Source organism: Littorina saxatilis, linkage group LG1, assembly GCF_037325665.1.
Source record: "Littorina saxatilis isolate snail1 linkage group LG1, US_GU_Lsax_2.0, whole genome shotgun sequence".
Classification (NCBI taxonomy): domain Eukaryota; kingdom Metazoa; phylum Mollusca; class Gastropoda; order Littorinimorpha; family Littorinidae; genus Littorina; species Littorina saxatilis.
In genome coordinates, this window is record NC_090245.1 from 69,407,852 (window position 1) to 69,423,732 (window position 15,881).

The 15,881-nt window shown below is 42.9% G+C and overlaps 1 protein-coding gene across 1 annotated transcript in view; it reads left to right on the forward strand.

The window, feature by feature from the left end:
- The first annotated feature begins 1,120 nt into the window (after window positions 1-1,120).
- Window positions 1,121-15,881, forward strand: part of LOC138977146 (uncharacterized) — a 20,155-nt gene continuing 5,394 nt past the window's right edge. The window contains exons 1-5 of the mRNA XM_070350058.1: window positions 1,121-1,432; window positions 2,300-2,515; window positions 3,745-3,890; window positions 4,384-4,711; window positions 15,545-15,692. Of these exons, the coding sequence (XP_070206159.1) occupies window positions 1,249-1,432; window positions 2,300-2,515; window positions 3,745-3,890; window positions 4,384-4,711; window positions 15,545-15,692 (1,022 nt within the window). The 5' untranslated portion in view covers window positions 1,121-1,248. The remainder of the gene's footprint in view (window positions 1,433-2,299; window positions 2,516-3,744; window positions 3,891-4,383; window positions 4,712-15,544; window positions 15,693-15,881) is intronic.

A 15,881-nucleotide genomic window follows, 5' to 3' on the forward strand; every position in this document is an offset into this window, starting at 1 on the left:
AATTTATTTACAAACAATTGGTTGATAATGTGGCTGCCCAAAAATGTATTGAAAAATGGTCTGATTGTGTAAAATGTTTGTTAAATAAGAAGGTTATTTTTTAGACATGTTGTAAAAACAACAAAGGATACTTGTCTGAGATGGTTCTAGTATTGATTATTGTACAGAATTTCGCCGACGGAACGATTTCTATTTTTGGGGAACATTGTGGATACGACGTCATTGTGTACATTTTGCGGTAGAGATGAAGAAACCCATACACATATATTTTGGGAGTGTGATAAAGTGCAGACCTTTTGGATAGAATTTGTAAATTGGTTAAAGGTGAAATGCACCCATTGTGATAAGGTAAAACTTTCCATAGAACTGGTTGTGTTTGGAGTGGCGAGCAATGTAGTCACCGACAAAGATTTTGATGTGTTAGTAATTTGTGCCAAATACCACATCTATATTTCCAAAATGAACAAAAAGGTCCCTCATTTTTACACATTTAATAGAAACATTAAGCAAAGATTTGTTTGTGAAAAGTATAACGCAGTTATAAATAATGTGTTGGGGAAATGTTATAAGGACTGACGTTTGTTTATGCATTTTCTTTTTATATAACCCTTAGATATACATATTAATATGACAAACTGACGACCCGATCTGTATTGGCAGGAAGCAACGTTTTCTTCATGCCCACTGTTGCTGTTTTCTTTTATTCTTGTACATACTTTTGATACTGCGACCACCGAGCCATGACCACCCCCCTCCCCCACCCATATGTGTGTTGTAATTGTCCAACGTGTGTTTTCTTATTGGTTTAATGCTCCTTTGTCTGGGTTCTTTACCTATAAAAACTTTTTTTTAAACCAAAAAGAGAAGAAGAAAAAATTAAAAAACCTATAATTATATCCTTATCGTGATACGTCAACGGGGCCACTAATACAAAAGGTCATGATGGAAATTAAAAGTGGGATTTCCATTTTAGGCCACGAATTGTTGCACGTTTGTTGTGATTGCGAAATATTTGAATAGATAGCAACTCATTGTTGACGTCTTACTTATTTTGTTTTCAATTTATTGAAGAAAAAAACCATTCGAATACACGTAGTGAAACGCAATCTTTTCATGGTTCACTGACAGAGTGTTTGACATCAGTGTTTCGCTCCTTACATGGGAACTCTATTTTTCCCCAAGTTAAAATAGTTTCACCAGCATATCCTCCATCTTCTAGAAATGAAAACTACAGTTAGTTCATAATGAATGAATGCATTTCTTCTTTTTGATATAGCATCTAGTGCGCTTCAGTGGCTCCAACCCGTGGAAGTGTCCAATGGTAGTTTTGTACCGGCCTGTGCACGAGAAAATGTCACCTTTCCCTGGAACTACACTCTGTCCCCTGAAGAACACGTGATGGACACTGAGTGGTACTACAGGGAGGACGACAGTAAGAGCTTGCATCCTTTGCAGGGAAATATCTGTTTGCACGGTCCACGCTCAGACGATAAAGTTGTATACATGCAGCGTGTTGTGTTGTGCTGTGCTGTGTTGTGTTGTGTTGTCTTTTGTTGTGCTTTGCTGTGCTGTGCTGTGTTGTGCTGTGTTGTGTTGTGTTGTGTTGTGATGCGCTGCGCTGCGTTGCATTGCGCTGCGTTGCGTTGCGTTGCGTTGCGTTGCGTCGTGTCGTGTCGTGTCATGTCGTGTCGTGTCGTGTTGTGTTGTGTTGTGTATTATTGCATTGTATTGTATTGTGGTGTATGTCGGTGTATTGTATTGTGTTGTGTTGTTTTGTGTGTTGTGGTGTACTAGATTGCATTACATTGTATTGCATTGTATTGTATTGCATTGCATTGCATTGCATTGCATTGTATTGTATAGTATTCATCAACATGCGCACTATTTGGAAATATATAATGTGGTAGCTGGTTTGCCACCTGTTTGTGTCAATTTATATACGTGTAAGCTCATCCTACAATTGCAGATTTGTGTATACTGTTCTTGCCACCATTTTGAAGCAGGTTGTAATACAGTGTCAATCTATATACGTGTAAGCTCATCGTATAAACGCATTATTTGGATACCATCTTGCCAGCATTTTGAACAAAGTTGTAATACAGTGTCAATCTATGTACGTGTAAGCTCATCGTATAAACGCATTATTTGGATACCGTCTTGCCAGCATTTTGAACAAAGTTGTAATACAGTGTCAATCTATGTACGTGTAAGCTCATCGTATAAACGCATTATTTGGATACCGTCTTGCCAGCATTTTGAACAAAGTTGTAATACAGTGTCAATCGACATGATTGTGCAGACTCATCCTACAAGCTGCTTGCTACGCAGATCACACGAACATCCGACCATTTCTTGAAAGATCCGTACGTCAGCCAGATCGTCGAGTTCGTCCCCCCGGCTGGCATTAGTCTGCTGAACGTGAAGCACTGGGATCGAGGCATCTACTCTGTGCATGTCAACGTCAACCTCCATGGCTCCATCGTCACCCACACGCAGAACGCCAGTCTCTACGTTGGTACGCAACGTTTCAAGGTTTTATTTCAACTCATCACAGAGTTTATATAACATCGAATCGCTGGTTTACTTTGCATTGTGTTTGGTGCCTCATGATGTTACCGCATGTTGGTCCTTGTCAAAAAACACCACCAAAATTCATTACAAAGAAAAGTGGAAATTAACTTGACTTGCCGTTCATCTTGATACTTTGTCTGTGAGTCTCTGAGCTACTCTTGGGGCATGGGGATGAGGAACATGATTAACATAATTTATGAAGATAGCCGAGATAAACGCACAGACACACATAGCTGGACAAGCGCACATGGTCGCACACACCATATAGGCGTTATGCAAACTAGCAACAGAGAATACAAAACACACACACACACACACACACACACACACACACACTCACACACACACACACACACACACACACACACACGGGCCTGTGTATCTATTTACAAATGAAGCTCCCTTTTCAGAACAACTCCCCTTTTCCCTCGCTCCAACACCCCCCCCCCTCCCCCTCCACCCCACGTCACACACACACACACACACACACACACACACACACACACACACACACACACACTTACATCTACTGTCTCAGATTTATTGTTCCCACAGCTGGAGATTAACCCACCTACATTTTAAATCTCCGTCTTTTTTGAGACATTTTCTTTCTTAGATTTTTTGTCAAAAGCATCTATAAATCTATGTCCATTTAAACACTCCGTCTCTTTCAAACCCCGATTTTACCGGATCGCTCATTGTCTCAAAAGGTGTACACTTTATAATTCTTCGCTTTAATTCCTTGTGCGAATAACTGTTCACGGCACGGACGTCGATTAATACGGGTGTGGGAGGAGGAGCAGGAGTTGGGAGAGGTAGCTCTCTCAAGATGTCAATCTTGTTCGGAGACTCCTCAAACTGGCCAAAGAGGACACTGCACTGATCCCTTGTCCAAAAAGCACCATCAAAATCAATTACAAAGTAAAGCGGAAATTAACTTGACATGCCATTCATCTTGATATTTTGTCTGTGAGTCTATTAGTTACTAACCAGTCTAAGCTCTACATCAATGCTGACAATAAGTATGGATTAAACGTTAGATTTTCCTTCTTTGAGGCGCGTGGCGTCTCTCGGTCTCGCATAACAACAACTGTCTCGATCTGCGCGAAATTTCACGATTTTATAAAAAAAATAAAAAAATAAAATAAAATAACGTAAACGGATACCATTCAGATGCTTCAGTGACCGAAGACGGCAACCTTCACGCCAGACTACTGAACAGGACCATGTTCAACAACGGCACAAAGGAGCACCACCTTCTGCTCGCCTGTGGACCCTTCAGGAGCAAATGGATGTCTGCCGTGAAAGCAGTGTGGACGGTAAATTTGAAATTCTTATTATTATTTCTGTGTGCGAATTGTACTTGACCCAATTCCAGATGTGGTGCATTGCAATTGTGACGAAAAGAAATATTTCTGGTGGCGGATTCTTTTTCTTCTTCTTCCTTTACTGTTGTCTAAAGTGACAGAGATAGGCATCCAGCCATCTTGTCTAAATTAGAATATTACTGACCATTTTGCACCTAGCTGTTTCTTTGTTTGCTTTTGTTTATTCATGTCTTTAAAATAGATAAATTGATTTAATGTAATTTAATGTAATTTTTTTTAAACGTTGTCCTTGTGCTTTGCTTGTCTTGGTGCGTACAGCATTCTTTTGCTTTTCAACATTAGTTTTATTTTGTTGTACTGTATTCTATTGAGTTCCAAGCAAAAAGAGAATCTTGTTAGTTTTGGCTACAGCTGTTGTTTTACACAATTTGTTCACAAACCATGTCAACAATTCGGTTTCAAACGGCTTCTTTCTGGTGTGCAGACGCCAGACAACCAAACGCTGCGTAGCACGTCAGAGGAAAACGGGTACTTTCTTTTGGCCGTCCCAAACCCTGTGGAAACTGGAGACTACAAATGCAAGGTCGAAAACTCTTCATACACATCCGCATGCTTGCCGAGTTTCTCTCCCTTGCTTCGTGGAGCGACGGTGTTTGTTGACGGGTGTGACGAGGGCAAAACCGTGCTGGAAGCAACCGACTCGGAACTGCGTGAACAACTGAGTTTGTTCGAGACTATGAAGACGGAGAAAGCGAGAACTGACGCGCTGCTGGAGTCCTTGAGAGTGCATGTTTCTTCTGTGAGCGACTACCGTGAGTCTCGCCTGTACTTGTGTGTGTATGAGTGTGTGCGTACGTGCGTGTGTGTGTGTGTGTGTGTGTGTGTGTACGTGTGTGTGTGTATGTGTGTGTGCGCGCGCGTGTGTGTGCATGTGCGCATGCGTGCATGTCTGTCTGTTTGTGTGTGTGTGTGTGTGTGTGTGTGTGTGTGTGTGTGTGTGTGTGTGCACGCGTCAGTGTGTGTATTTACAGTTTCTGAAAAATACCATTTATTTCCCTTCGCTTGAACATTTACCGTCGCTGTTGTGGTAAAAAATAACAAGTCGCGTAAGGCGAAATTACTACATTTAGCCAAGCTGTGGAACTCACAGAATGAAACTGAACGCACTGGATTTTTTCACAATGACCGTTGTCCGCCGCTCGTGCAAAACGCAGTGAAACTGACGAGCCTGTTCAGCGCGGTACGTTTCACAGTCTTCAGAGTCGGGTATGTCCCTGACTTTGATATTAAATAAAACCTTTCGTTTTGTTTAGTCGTGAATTTTCACTGGTCTATGTCGAATGTCCTCGGAATTTACATATGAAAAATAAACTTTGATCGATTTCAAGTCAAGTTTGTATTCCCCACCTGCGAAAGAGGTAGGTCGGTCGTGAGAAATGAGACGGACACGATTTCCCTTTTTAGCCACATTGCAATAGACAAAGGCACCAGTACAAAAACACACAAAGAAATCCAGTTAAAAGTACATTAGAAACCAAAGAACAGAGATAGATGAACACACTTAGTTTAAAAAAAACAATGAATGTGTTTATATTTATTCGATACAATCGCATGCGAAGTAAACGGTCTTTTTTCTAAATGTGTCCGTCTCAAAAACATTAATTACAAATCTGTTCGGTTTGAATGGCTGTCAAAAGGTTTGGACGTAAAATGCTTTTAATAAGTAGGAATTTCCATCAAATCACGACATGAAATGGTTTTGAAAGGCTAACTACGGCTTATTCTACTTGCGCTTGGTCATTTTGTCACTCGGGCAAGGTGTCCGTCTCATTTTTTCTCACGACCGCCCTGCAGACAAATCGTCTGTTATAACCGCCATACACAGCAAATTGTCATGATGCGACCAATTTTACACTTCCTATCCGTTGTCAGGCAGATGATCAACTGGCTGACTAAAGAATTTTTCGGCATGTGTTTATTTCAGAACACGTTATTTACTGTCTGTCTCTGAAAACCTTGAATTCTCACGACCGCCCGGCACTACTAGATTGACGGTCATTTCTTACCAAATGTTAAGCAGATTCATGTGTAAAACAAGAAAAAAGGGTTGATCAGAGATCAACAGGGCCAAAACATGTTGTAGAACATGTGGGGGGGGGGGGGGAGGGGGGATTAGTTGTGTGTGCGACTTTGAAAACGTAGAATGGAACTCCGCATAAAAGAACGTTCCAACGTAAAATCAAACTAACTCCTTTATACCGTATTTTGCCATGTTTAGGCACGGTCATGAAAGGGGTTCCAATGGTGCAGCCATAGTCGTATTTTTAGAGTATGCACAAACACACGCCTCATCCTCTAGATCATTGGTGACCTGAAGAAATCAGTTAGAGCTGGGTTAGTCAAGGCCATGCCTATTCAGGAAAGCTTCCGCGCCATTGACAATTTCGGAGGTGTAATTTGATAACACCTCAGTTTTGGAGAAAAGGTAAATGTCCGACCATTTTACCTATAGACTCGAAACTTTGTAGAATGGTCGTGGACGAACTAAAGTTCATGCACAACAGCTATCAAAATATTTGTTAAATTCAAATGACTGAAAAAATAACCCCTTCGTTGTAAAGTTTCACTTGAGCAATATGCGCAAATTTAATCAATGATATGAACGCATTCATCCATGGGAAATGTCCTGATCCTGCCTGCAATTGCTGTATTGAAGGCATTGATTGTCTAATGTTGATTAATGTATACTATGTCATTTGAATTACCCCAATCCACTCATATACAGAAAAATGAACGACTGAAACGGGAATCAAAGGTGGGAGCAGCAATGCAACTTCAATCACGGTATCATCAGTGGAAGAAAAGTGACTAAAAAGGAGGAAGCACCAATCCACACATAATCACAGTAACATGTAACACAAGGTGACTCGGATGAAGCAGCCACCCAACTAATGTATTATGACAATGAGCAATCTGCACATAACATAAAACCATCAAAGCGATGTTCCTTAAAATAAAATGGTATCCAGGTCACTTGGGTTCAGTTATGTCATAGCATAAAACAGCTCACTGCTCCCATGAATTGTTCTGAGCCTTGCAATGATAAATAAAGCAATGAGAGCAGATCTGATGCAGTGCACTGTCAATCATTGGCCGGCTGAAATATACTGCAATCTTGATGCAAATTACCATGTAATTTTCTTGGTGATATGGTCATCACTGCAGGCAGTAAAATATCACCCAACGTTTTGCAATGAAGAACAATGAAGTTATTAGTCGAACAAAAAATAAACAGACGAATAAAGATTGAAAATTGTCAAATGCAATGGGGCTGGATCTCCCTGTTGAAGAACTTTGAGCAAAAGATCACAAATGAGCTAACAAAGAATACTGTACGAAAGTACGAAATGTTACATGCACTGCAAGATCTCCCTGTTGAGAAACTTTGAGTAAAAGATACCCATTTTATTGCAAAGAAGACATACAGAGTAACATGTATATGAACAGAGTGCGAAGAATTCAAACAAAGAAGACCCGACATTTTTAAAATTATGTCAAATGCAGAGTGGCGGAAAATGTGTTTCGTGAGGAACTTACAGCACACACAAACACAACTATTTGCAAAGTGTAAAAACAACACGAAGAGAGTGAGAAGAACGAGTAACAATTATAAACATTGCAAGAAATAACAAAATGTCATATGCAGTGACGATTCTGCTGCGGAACTTTTAGTTTTAGTAGCAAGTTACGAAGTTCCTGTAAATAGTTAACACGGTGTTCAAACAACATTTACAAAATGAGAAAAAGAGCAAGATAAATGCAATGGTGACAGTTCTTCGCGTACAGAAATGTTCAGTGTGTCGGTGACCAAAACAAGGAATTCTTGTGAAACCTAGACATATTGCATAACACCAGCGGCGGAGCACGCAAGAATAATGGTTCGATATGAAGACTCGACAGAGTAAACCCTATCATTATCTCCAGAGCGCTTCCAGTAGAGGCTGCCCGCGCTCGTTCACTGATACAAAAAGGTACCAAGTGTCGGTGTCTAACTGTCCCTCTCAGCGGGAGAGTTGCTTTGTCATAACCCCCTCCACTTCTGTTGTTTCAATGCCGGGGTGAGGTCAACGGTCAATCACAGCCCACCCCAGTCGCGAGACACTCAGCTGGTCGTGGGCTTTGCTTTGCTTAATCCGAATGTTGTACTCCGATGTAAGTAGACACAAGAAATTCAGTTGATCCCAGGATCAACACGAGCCGAAACATTGACAATATCAAAGAAACAGGGAGTTCTACACCTGTTGGTACAGGTAAACAATTTCTGAGCGTGTTTTTAATCCAAACATATCATATCTATATGTTTTTGGAATCAGGAACCGACAAGGAATAAGATGAAAGTGTTTTTAAATTGATTTCGAAAATTTAATTTTGATAATAATTTTAATTTTTTTTAATTTTCAGAGCTTGTTTTTAATCCAAATATAACATATTTATATGTTTTTGGAATCCGAAAATGATGGAGAATAAGATGAACGTAAATTCTATAATTTTTTATTTTTTTTTACAATTTTCAGATTTTTAATGACCAAAGTCATTAATTAATTTTAAGCCACCAAGCTGAAATGCAATACCGAAGTCCGGGCTTCGTCGAAGATTACTTGACCAAAATTTCAACCAATTTGGTTGAAAAATGAGAGCGTGACAGTGCCGCCTCAACTTTCACGAAAAGCCGGATATGACGTCATCAAAGACATTTATCAAACAAGTCGCGTAAGGCGAAAATACAACATTTAGTCAAGTAGCTGTCAAACTCACAGAATGAAACTGAACGCAATGCGATGCAGCAAGACCGTATACTCGTAGCATCGTCAGTCCACCGCTCATGGCAAAGGCAGTGAAATTGACTTGGCAAAAAAAAAAAAAAGAATGAAACTGAACGCAATGCGATGCAGCAAGACCGTATACTCGTAGCATCGTCAGTCCACCGCTCATGGCAAAGGCAGTGAAATTGACAAGAAGAGCGGGGTAGTAGTTGCGCTGAGAAGGATAGCACGCTTTTCTGTACCTCTCTTCGTTTTAACTTTCTGAGCGTGTTTTCAATCCAAACATATCATATCTATATGTTTTTGGAATCAGGAACCGACAAGGAATAAGATGAAAGTGTTTTTAAATTGATTGAAATCCAGGTATGTACATTAGTCTGTTGGAGAATGAACACAGTTTCACTCACATACTCGGCTGAGAAAATCTGCTCCAACATTGTCTGAACCTTTGATCGATTCCACTCGCATATCAAAGTTCTGCAAGTACATCACCCACCTCATGATACGATTATTCACAAACATCGCAGAGTTCAGGTAGGTGAGGGGTTTGTGATCAGTCTGAAGCACGAATTTCACCCCTTGGAGGTAGAGTTCAAATTTCTTGATTCCCCACACGATGGCTAAACACTCTTTCTCCATGGTCGAGTAGTTCTTCTCGGCTCCTGACAGCTTCTTGCTGGCATAGCTGACCGGAAACGGTTTACCTCCATGTTCTTGCATCAGCATGGCGCCGATCCCTTCGTCCGATGCGTCTGTACGCAAGATGAACTCTTTGGCAGTATCAGGAAGGCGTAGCACCGGGTCTCGTGACATCAGGTCGCGCACAGTCTGATATGCCTTCTCCTGAGCTGGTCCCCAGAGTATTCGGTTGGGGCATCCTTTTCGGGTCATGTCCGACAAAGGCGCCGTTATGGCGGCGAAGTTTGGAATGAACTCTCTGTAGTAGTACCCAGCCAATCCAAGGAAGGATCGCACCTGCTTCTTGGTTTCAGGACGTGGCGCATTGAGGATCTTGGTGACGTTTTCCAACAAAAGCCCCTTTTGACCTTCCTTCAGTGAATGACCTATGAAGTCAACGTTGTCGGTCCCCAAAATGCACTTGCTGGGTCTCACGGTCAGATTAGCTTTTGTCAGGCGGGAAAACAGTTCCCTCAAAGTCTCCAGATGCTCCGCAAAGGTCTCCGTGTGGACTAGCAGATCATCCCAGTAGTACACAACATTCTTCATTCCTTTGAGCATTTTTCGCATTCCCCTCTTCAGGGTAGCACCACTGTTCACCATGCCAAAAGGCACCCGCAGGCACTCATACGTTCCGTCTGGAGTTGCAAAGGCGGTCTTTGGTATGTCCTCTTCGCGCACAGGAATCTGCCAATATCCCTTGCTGAGATCGATCTTTGAGAAGATCTTACTGCCAGTCAACTGTCGGAATAGATCAGGTGCCGTCGGCATTGGTTCAGGGTCAAACACGGTGATCTTATTGACTTTCCTGAAGTCAATGCATACCCTGTTTGTGCCGTCTTTCTTCTTGACCACAACAACGGGAGATGAGTAAGGGGATGATGACTCACGGATGACCCCCATCTTCAACATGTTGTCGATGTCCTTCTTCAAGGATTCCCGAGCCTGAAACGGGATAGGGTATGGTTTTGACCGAACAGGAACGTCAGATGTGAGGTGGACTTCATGTTCGACCAAGGACGTAGAGCCTGGAACATCAGAGAACCTATGGGTGAAGTCGCCCATAAAATCATGCAGCTCCTTCTGCTGGTCTTCTGTCAGGTCAGGTCCTAACTTGACGTCATCCACTCCCTCTTTCTTGTGGAGGTCTCCCAACTCCAGTAGTTCCTCACCGTCGAACTCGTCTAGTTCGGCTGGTTCTTCCACCATTGCTGCGACCTGTAGTGCTTCCGGAGGTCTCTCCACATACAGTTTCAGGAGGTTAGCGTGGTAGATCTTGGACTTCTTGCCGACATTCACCTTGTAGTCGTTGATCCCTACCACGGCCTCAACCTCGTATGGGCCTTTCCACTGCATCAGTAGTTTGTTGTGATCAGTGGGAAGCAGTATCAGCACTTTGTTACCTGGTGTAAACTTCCTGTTTACGGCTTTGCGGTCGTAGTAGTGCTTTCCGCTATCCTGAGACTTTCTCAAGTTTTCTCTCGCAATCTCGAGAGTCTCCTCCAGTTTCTCTCGCAACTCGAACACGTACTGGTAACTGTTCTTCACTTCAGGTGTGTCCACATCTTTCGTCCACAATTCCTTTAGTATTTGCATCGGACCTCTCACGGTCCGCCCGTACATCAGCTCGAACGGGGAGAATCCAGTGGACTCTTGTGGCCCCTCCCTGTATGCAAACAGCAAGGCATTGATGTAGCGATGCCACTGCCTTGGCTGCTCACTGCATAGTTTCTTCAGCGTGGACTTCAGCGTCGCATTGAATTTTTCTACCAGCCCATTGCACATCGGGTGATAAGCTGTCGTAGTCAAGTGACGAATGCTCAGCAGCCTGTTGACCTCTTCCATGCATTCAGAGACAAACTGTGTCCCCAGGTCTGTGAGGATCTCTTCAGGAACCCCAATTCTGCTGAAAATGTCCACAAGTGCTTTGGCAACAGTCTCGGTGTCAATTTTCTTCAGAGGCACGGCTTCTGGGTACCTGGTTGCATAGTCTACCAGGGTCAGTACCCAACGATGACCCTCTTCACTTGGCGGTTTTATCTCGCCGATGAGGTCAATGGCCACCCTCTTGAAAGGTTGGTCGATCAAAGGCATCTTCTGCAACGGCACTTTCGGGACCCTTCCTCGAGGTATGGTTTTCTGGCAAATATCGCACGATCGGCAGAATCGAGTCACATCTGCATGCAGTCCTGGCCAGTAAAACGCAGCCTGGATTCTGTCCGATGTCTTCTTGACATCCAGGTGACCTCCCATAATAGAGTCGTGGGCCACCTCCATCACCTGGCGCCTAAGTGGTTGAGGCACCAGAACTTGACGTAATGGCTTCCCACCGTTGACTCTCGGGTGCTGGAACACTCTGTACAGGATCTTGGACTTTACTTCAAAGTACACAGTGCCTTCGCCCTTAGTCATCTCCTTGACAGGACGACTCCTGTACTTTGTCAAGGTCAAATCAGCTTCCTGTAGCTGAATCAGCCGATCCCTGTCCACGACAGCAGTTGCAGAACTGTTGGTGACCCTGAGTGGCGTAGTTGTTTTGTCCTTCTTCGCCTGGGCTCTGGTCGTCACAGCGCTTACAACCTGCGGCTGGTCGCGGCGATGCACAGTTGCTCTGTCATCTCGTAACAGTTCGCTGATATCTTCATTCGCGAATGGCAGTGGGTCTTCCTCCTCAGCAGCAGGCTGAGCTGAGCCCATTCTCCATTCGAAATCAGGGTCATCAGGACGTCTCGCACCCCCAATGTTCCCAATTAATAGATCGTACAAGGGCTTCTTCAGGCAGACGGCCTCAACTTCTCCTGTGAAGTATGGAGTATCGATCTGGTCTTGCCCTTCAGTAAATGCTGGAAGTTTCAATGCCCTGTGTAGCATTTGCTGCTGGTTATCTCTTTGGCGTGGTGCCTCGTGCTCATTTTGAACACGCACCATTTCTGTCTGAAGCTCTAAGCGCTTCATCTCCATTTTTATCTGGAGCTCTAAGCGTTTCAGCTCCATTTTCCTTTCTTCACGCTGTGCTTCTCTTTCTCTTTCTTCACGCTCACGCTGCGCTTGTCTTTCTTCACGCTCACACTGCGCTTGTCTTTCTTCACGCTCACGCTGCGCTTGTCTTTCTTCACGCTGCGCTTGTCTTTCTTCACGCTGCGCTAGCAGTCGTGTCTGGGACTCGACGAACTCCGTCAGCTGCTTGCCTTTCAGTCCCAGTTCAACTCCTTTTGCCCAGAACTCAGCCATTCTGTCTTTTCCGGTGCGTTCGTCTGTATTCTTTCACAGCCACGAACGTAGACGAATGTAGTCTTCTAAAAGAACACAGTCTCTACTGCACCTCCGATGCTTCTCTCGTCGCTGTTCACCTTCGTAGACGCAGGCTGCCACCCTCCTCGTCTAACGTGACGGCGCACTCTGCTCACGATACGTACACGACGTACCCCAGTCGTATTTCGTAGTATTAATGCACTAGCTCCGCGACGAAGTCCGTCTCGTCCAAACGGCAGCTAACCTCTGTAATCCCGATACACTCCGGCGTCGCTCACCGTACCGAGCTGCGGCGATTACCAAACTCTTCACCAGTCACACCGAATCCACGGTTCCGTAGTCTCAATGCTGATCCCTCAGGATACACCCGATTGATGGCTACCTCCTGTGACTGTCTTGACTGTCTTTGTTGCTGGAAAACCCTTGGCGTTAAACGTAGATCCCTGGCTTGGCCCCCAATTGTTACACGACACTTGAGATTGCCACAAGTTCTCAAACGTCGTATAGTTGTGTTCTTTTATTCTACGTCGCCCGTCTTCGCAGCAGCAGAAAACAACTCGTCAAATTGAGTTCGAGGATTTATTTAGCATTCCATACATACAACTGCACATCGTAGCAGAACTCAAATAGAAGCTTTTTTCACATTCAAATCGCGCTGGCATATATAGTAAATACTCAATCTCGAGAATATTCCAGACCGAACATGATACAACTACATTATACGAGCCGTGCATGGACTAAACTAGCGACATTCTCTATGACGTACATCAAAAGCGCCGACGCACTTAATCCGAACGAACGCCACGAACTCACGACTAAAACAGCATGGTAAACAACTTGTTTTGACAGGACTAGAAAGTTCACCTGCATTCTCGTCCAAGCATAAATATTGTGTTTACAAAATATAATATCGGTACTTTCCCACAAAGTACAAATAAGTCAACTACATACAACACACAAAACTAAACCAAAGCTCAGCAACGGTAGCGTTTCCTAACACAAAGTCATAAATTAATTTTTAAGCCTCCATGCTGAAATGCAATACCGAAGTCCAGCCTTCGTCGAAGATTGCTTGGCCAAACTTTCAATCAATTTGATTGAAAAATGAAGGTGTGACAGTGCCGCCTAAACTTTTACAAAAAGCCGGATATGACGTCATCAAAGACATTCATCGAAAAAATGAAAAAAACGTCTGGGGATATCATTCCCAGGAACTCTCATGTAAAATGTTATAAAGATCGGTCCAGTAGTTTAGTCTGAAACGCTCTACACACACGCACAGACACACACACACACACATACACCACGACCCTCGTCTCGATTCCCAACTCTATGTTAAAACATTTAGTCAAAACTTAACTAAATGTAAAAAGAGAAGAATCTGATTATATTCAGGATTTTGACAGACGGATCAAAAACAAGTCGCGTAAGGCGAAATTACTACATTTAGTCAAGCTGTGGAACTCACAGAATGAAACTGAACGCACTGCATTTTTTCACAATGACCGTAGTCCGCCGCTTGTGCATAACGGAGTGAAACTGACGAGCCTGTTCAGCGCGGTAGTGCTTTCGCTGTGCTGCATAGCACGCTTTTCTGTACCTCTCTTCGTTTTAACTTTCTGAGCGTGTTTTTAATCCAAGCATATCATATATATATATGTTTTTGGAATCAGGAACCGACAAGGAATAAGATGAAATTGTTTTTAAGTCGATTTCAGAAATTTAATTTTGATCATAATTTTTATATTTTTAATTTTCAGAGCTTGTTTGTAATCCAAATATAACATATTTATATGTTTTTGGAATCAGGAAATAATGTAGAATAAGATGAACGTAATTTTGGATCGTTTTATATAAAAAAAATTATTACAATTTTCAGATTTTTAATGACCAAAGTCATTTATTAATTTTTAAGCCACCAAGCTGAAATGCAATACCGAAGTCCGGCCTTCGTCGAAGATTGCTTTACAAAAATTTCAATCAATTTGATTGAAAAATGAGGGTGTGACAGTGCCGCCTCAACTTTTACAAAAAGTCGGATATGACGTCATCAAAAGTATTTATCGAAAAAAAGAAAAAAACCCGTCTGGGGATATCATTCCCAGGAACTCTCATGTCAAATTTTATAAAGATCGGTTCAGTAGTTCGGTCTGAATCGCTCTACACACACGCACGCACAGACAGATAGACAGACACACACACACACACACACACACACACACACACACACACACATACACACACACACACACACACACACACACACACACACATACACCACGACCCTCGTCTCGATTCCCCCTCTATGTTAAAACATGTAGTCAAAACTTGACTAAATGTGACCCTCCACCACGGCATGAGTCACATGTCACCTTTGCATGATTTTCATATTTTTACATTTTCTGAACGAGTTTTTTATGCTCTATCCAGTGGTGAAAACCGTTTTAGAAAAGAACGAAAACTGTTTGAGTTATAATCCTGTGACTAAGGTGACCCTCACACTGTTACAAGACACTCCCCGGACTTAAATTAAGCCTTGCGCAGAACCGCGCGAGGTGACATGTGACTCATTTCGTGGTGGAGGGTCACAAATGTAATGATCAAAATGTCTGTCTTACTCTGATGATTGACGAAAATCAGCAATCTGATGGAATCAAAGACTGTACTTAACAGTCACTGATTCAATCCTGTCAAAATCGAAATCTACTCGTTTTGTAAACTTGTTCATGACATTTATGCCATGCACGTTGGCTATATTATACGTATAAATATGAGCAGAGCGTACACCGTACTCTTACTGCTCACCCACTCACTCACTCACCAAACATATGCCTGCATGTTTATTCTGTCAAGTTCAGTTCAATTCAGTTCAATTCATAATGAATGTTGCAGTCGGTGTTCGGGTGGATAACGGCGGCACCCCCAAAGAAGGTCGAGTGATGGCAAAATACTCCGCATCGTCTTCTTTAGTGAGAGCGTGTGATGACGATTGGGGCTTTCAAGAAGCTAAGGTCGTCTGCAGGCAGCTTGGACTATCAGGGTATTCTTCTCTCCTCGTCTGTCTGTCTGTCTGTCTGTCTGTCGGTTTGTCTGTCTGTCTGACTGTATGTCTGTCCCTCTGTCTGTCTGTCTGTCTCTCTGTTTGTCTGTCTATATATGTCTGTCGGTCGGTCTTACTGTCTGTCTGTATGTCTGTCTGTCTGGTTTCTGTCTATCTGTCTGGTTGTTC